Below are 5,215 nucleotides of genomic sequence, written 5' to 3'. Positions count from 1 at the left end.
TATGGCAATCAGGAAATACCAAAGTCTCATTCTTTGGCTCCGCATATACACTGATATTCCTAAATTTGAACTGACTGCAACACAAATGAAACAAAATCAGATATAAACCTATGAAAACCAAATGAAAACCTAATTAAGCAATATTACACCCAATCACGAAAATTAAACCCCAATTAAACAATAAAAATTTGGTTTCAAATAAACCCTAATTACAAAGGAAAAAAAACAGAAACCCTAAAAATCAATCGATCAATTAAATCAATTAACTATGAATACAATGATTTTCATCATATATTAAGTCACGGGTTTCGTTAATCTTACCTTGATTCAGACTGTTTCAATCCCGGTTTGTACCTCATCTTCACTGTATCACCACTATCTTTGAATCCCTAAATATGTAGAACTTTTCTTCCAAATACACTCTGGTCTTTCACTAACATCTATGTCTTCAGCAAAAACAACTTCAATAACATCAGGACTCTTTTTCTTTTCAAACAGCTTCAATACCTAACCCTAGGAGAAGAGAACGAGGGAGGAAGAGAACGAGGGGGAAAGAGAAAGTGTGGTGCGAGATTACACCACACGCGTCTTTAAATGGGCAAGGGCACAGTCGTAAATTCTCCTACCGAGTTTGACTTATTCAACGCAGCTGACCGATCTGGTGGGCCCGGGTGTCAACTCTAACAGAAAGGCCAGTTTCTAAAAGAATTTAAAAGCTTGGCCGGTTTATTAATTATATGGTTTAAAGCAGGACACTTTTTATGAGATTTGGTGGAGAATATGTATATGGAAATGGATGTCTATTTGGACCTTTTATTTTCCTACCTAACATTTTATTGGCCAACACCACCTACCCCCTCCTCCTCCTCCACCTCTTCCCAGTACTCCCACCAAAAAACAATTCTTTTACGTTACAAATAAGAAGGGATTTCTCCTTTAAAACCCAAACTCATTTACTCTTCTCACTTTCAAATTCAATTGTCCAATTCTTCCATCATTCTTTCTCTCTGCAATTACAATTCAAAATTTTGTCTTCGTAATTTCCAGCTTCTTCATCTGAATATCATCAATGGAGCGGAAGCTATTGAGAGTTAAATCACATACTTGTGCCAATTACAGTATTATTCATCATAATCATGTTTCCAAGAATAATTCAAGAGTACCCATTTCTTCTCTTTTCACTTTTAAACCAAAAGGAAATTCTATCAGCATTAAGAAGGGTTCAACAATAACAACAGGGTTTCAACCTATCAAAGCTTCATCATCAATGGCGACATCTCATAATACTTCGTATGTATACAACAATATTTTACTTTCCATTCTTGTTAAATTACTTGAATTTTGATATATTTGATGCTCTTAGTAGGTATAATGTTGCTTGAGATTGCTTTGATTTTGGGTTTTGGAGATTAAAAATTGTTTTTTTAAAGGACTTACTTTTGCTTAGAAGGGTCTAAGTTATATTCATTTAATAGTCAGTCACGTTTTTGACATTGGGTTTGCTTTACTTTTCTAAGATGTGCACAACTGCTTCAGTTACACACCGGTAGAGTTTTTAGTTGTTGGGAGAATTATCTGGTTACCATTCTGAAATTCATGCCGTATTAGCTAGGCTCTTCAATTATATGTACTCCAATCGGTTATGCATTAAGATTTCAAGATCGTTTTGGCAATTTGAAGCATCCATATGTGGATGTCTAGATTGTTCATATTGTATTACGTAAGCTGATACATTTGGTAAACTAGAGTTGTTGCTGCTGGGGCTAGTTTTGGGTATTGGTGGTACGTGCACAGACATTAATTATCCTGACTCCCGTTTAATACCACCCCTCGTACATTTCGCCTCCAACTGCATTATGTTATTGTTTATGACCACGTGCTGGGTCTTCTGGGGTTATAACATCTTATGCGATACATTTAAGACTCACTATCGACAAAACATTTTATCTTTTTACGGTTTCACCTTGTAGATGTCGTCGTAGATATCTGCTAATAGGATGTCATAACCGATCACGTGGCAATAACAATGCGCTGCATTTGCTGCAATGCCATATCTTCACTGAGGATGAGTACACTTGCGTGCTTAGATCATTTATTGTTTGGTTTGAGTTTGTTTTATAGCTGTAAACACGGTGGGGCGCTATGTTTCTGATTTATTGCTGAAATACAACTTTTAAATGCTTGAAAGTAATTAATGATTGGAGTTGTTTTTATTACTCGGCAAGATTTCCCAAATCTTGCACAAACGAGCTTAGCCCTACATTGCTGTTCAAACTTCAATGAATATAATTTTTTAGGACAAGACATGCTGGTTTTTGGCCCTATTTTGCACACATCTATTTATGCATCGCTTCTTAATGTATGGCAGTAATGGAATGTCTAGTTAGTTCAGCTGAGCCAAGATTGTTAAATCTTGAAGATATAGTACCTGTCATCATGACATCACTGGTCTCGTAGATAAGTATCTGACACTGATCTTTATATTCTTGTAGAAGATCAGAAAGTAAGAAGAGAGTGGATGAGAGTGACACCTTGACTTTGGACAGTATAAGGCACTCCTTAATCCGCCAAGAAGATAGCATAATATTTAGCCTTTTGGAGAGGGCTCAGTATTCTTACAATTCTGAAACATACACAGCTGACACCTTTGAAATAGATGGTTTCCATGGATCTCTGATTGAGTACATGGTCAGGGGAACGGAAAAACTCCATGCTCAGGTAGGAAAGTTATCCAGATGAAAAGATGAAGTACCAAATACAGATATTTCTTTCATTCCTGTCCCTTTAATTGAGTTTTCCTATGTCAATTCAGGTCGGGAGATACAAGAGTCCTGATGAACATCCGTTCTTCCCATCTGACTTGCCCGAGCCAGTGCTACCACCATTGCAGTACCCACAGGTTAGTCGAAACATGTGATCTGGCCTTGTTACTAATTTCTAATTGTCGCTCAAAAATGATGTTCATTTGTGAGATGCTGAGTGAAATCCAGCAGAACAGAATCCCGATTCCTGAATGATGTAGTACACTCAAAATTCGGCTTAATTTTCTCTTTTACAACTAGAAAATGCATATAAATTCTCAACAACCAGTTGTACACTATTGCAGCAGAAAACTGGACAAGCTTTCTTGGCTCCCTGAAATTCTCTGCTTTTTCATTTGATTTAAGAAGTTACGGTATCCAATACAATTCACATGCCCAAGGTCCTTTTGCATTTAGTAAAATAATGCTGAATTTATAAAGTCGTACTGGTCATGCTTTATTAAACCAAAATCTATTTCATTATGTTACTCTGTCTGGGTATGCCCATTTTCTCAAACAAAGACAATTATGGTTTTGTGTCGCTTAATGCATTAACATTATTGCTGAATTGTGCTTCAAAAAAGAAATTATTGCTGAATTTTTCTATTTCGGATCCTTTTCTAACTAAGCGCTCAATATATGTGTTCCATATAGGTTTTGCATCCCATAGCTGATTCTATCAACATTAACAATAGGATCTGGGATATGTACTTCAAGAAGCTTCTCCCTAGATTGGTTAAAGAAGGGAATGATGGCAACTGTGGATCAACTGCTGTTTGCGACACAATATGCCTCCAGGTAAGTTCTACAATATGTCATGCTTCACATAGTAATCTATCTCTCTACAACTAAAACATATAGATTGAAATCAAATATGATGGTCGCAGTATTATAGAAAAACTCAGAAATCAACTATGCTTCCTATCCTCGTAATAATAAATAACTTGGTGTATACTACCGATTTCTGTCTTAGTTTACCCAGTTGGACGGATGTTAAATTTGTTGCCCCTAGGATAGATAGGATCAATCTCGTAGGCGAAACTTGGTTATAGGAAATAAGCGAAGGGACTTGCCAACAATCTATTGACTCGGTCATCTTGACATCTGTGGCTTTGGTTCCTGTCCTTGCCTACTTTCATGTGCGGTACATCATCATGTATTTCTTGTAATTAGCCAAAACCGTAAAAAGGAATTTGAAACTTATCTGTCTTTCTTCTTTGGGTTTCCGCTCTGCTTGTAGGCATTGTCTAAGAGAATCCATTATGGTAAATATGTGGCTGAGGCGAAATTTCGAGCCTCACCTGCTGTATATGAAGCTGCCATTAAAGCACAAGTATGGTTAAATTTTCCTGACCTACTTTCATTTCTGTTTTCCATTTTTATCTCATGGGATATCTTCATCTATAACTCTACTTCTTATGCTGATTAGTCGCTTACGGATTTTGCAGGATGCAGATAGATTGATGCAACTACTCACATATGAGGAAGTCGAAGCATCAGTCAAGAGGAGAGTCGAAATGAAGACAAAGACATATGGTCAAGAAGTTAACACTAGTGAAAATACTGATGGATCTGACCCAGTCTACAAGATTAGGCCAAGCTTAGTTGCAGACTTATATGGCGATTGGATCATGCCCTTGACAAAGGAAGTCCAAGTCGCATACCTCCTCAGAAGGTTGGATTGAGAACTTTCTTTTATCTTGTTTCACTGTTCCCTTCCCACTTAAGATCGGGTACGACACAGTGGTTCTCGGTCGTAATACTCATTAGGAATACCTGCTGATTTGTTGATATAGAGTTGTTTAGTAATTAAGTTAGTTCAGCTGCTATTTATAATCTGTTTACCAGTACTTGGTTTCATCTAGCAGTATATTCTAATCTGTTCTGCAATGTTTAGATAAAAAGAAAGACGAAGATCTCGATGTCTATGCCAATTTCTATTTGTAATTAAAATGGATGCTTTTGCGAATTCATTTGTCTTTTCAGAATTTCTTTCTGACTTATTGCTGCAAAACCTGTCTTTGCTGCTGAAGTTTAAGCCAGGCTACCGGTCACAGAACTATATGTAAAGGTAAAGTTGTCATATAGAATCAAGCAGCTTTAAATGTCCTTTTAAAAGACATTATGCTCCACCACCATAGCTCACTTGAAGAAAGGACTGTATTTCTTAATGAACCGTGCCCAAAAACAACTTTAAAACTGCCTAAGAATTAAGGTCAGAATGTATTCTCAACTCTCTAGAGAGCTACCTGCACTGCCTTAGAGCAGTATTCCTCCAGAACCAGAACCAGAGCTCGTCTTCCAGTAACAAGTACCGGGTCCGAGCAGAGATAAGCCGCATAACGACCATATCTCCAAAGATGCGGCTAAAGTTTTTACACCGGCTTCCTGCAGGCCTTGGCGCAACCCACCCG

The 5,215-nt window shown here is 37.3% G+C and overlaps 1 protein-coding gene across 1 annotated transcript; it reads left to right on the top strand.

Annotated features, from left to right (window-relative positions):
* Nucleotides 1-886: 886 nt before the first annotated feature.
* Nucleotides 887-4,789, top strand: LOC113299889 (chorismate mutase 3, chloroplastic-like). The gene is made up of 6 exons (XM_026548986.1): nt 887-1,290; nt 2,493-2,718; nt 2,813-2,899; nt 3,456-3,599; nt 4,042-4,134; nt 4,250-4,789. The coding sequence occupies exons 1-6, from the start codon at nt 1,070-1,072 to the stop codon at nt 4,484-4,486; spliced, it is 1,008 nt and encodes a 335-aa protein (XP_026404771.1). The 5' UTR covers nt 887-1,069; the 3' UTR covers nt 4,487-4,789.
* Nucleotides 4,790-5,215: the final 426 nt, after the last annotated feature.

This window comes from Papaver somniferum, chromosome 7 (assembly GCF_003573695.1).
Source record: "Papaver somniferum cultivar HN1 chromosome 7, ASM357369v1, whole genome shotgun sequence".
In the NCBI taxonomy this organism is placed as follows: domain Eukaryota; kingdom Viridiplantae; phylum Streptophyta; class Magnoliopsida; order Ranunculales; family Papaveraceae; genus Papaver; species Papaver somniferum.
This window is presented reverse-complemented; position numbering and strand designations above follow the sequence as displayed.

What these genes read in the sequence shown, in the direction of transcription:
- LOC113299889 (XM_026548986.1), top strand. Translation starts at nt 1,070, where the DNA reads ATGGAGCGGAAGCTATTGAGAGTTAAATCACATACTTGTGCCAATTAC. An exon ending in CGGAAAAACTCCATGCTCAG is followed by an intron (nt 2,719 to 2,812) that starts GTAGGAAAGTTA and finishes ATGTCAATTCAG; the next exon opens with GTCGGGAGATACAAGAGTCC. An exon ending in GCGACACAATATGCCTCCAG is followed by an intron (nt 3,600 to 4,041) that starts GTAAGTTCTACA and finishes CTCTGCTTGTAG; the next exon opens with GCATTGTCTAAGAGAATCCA.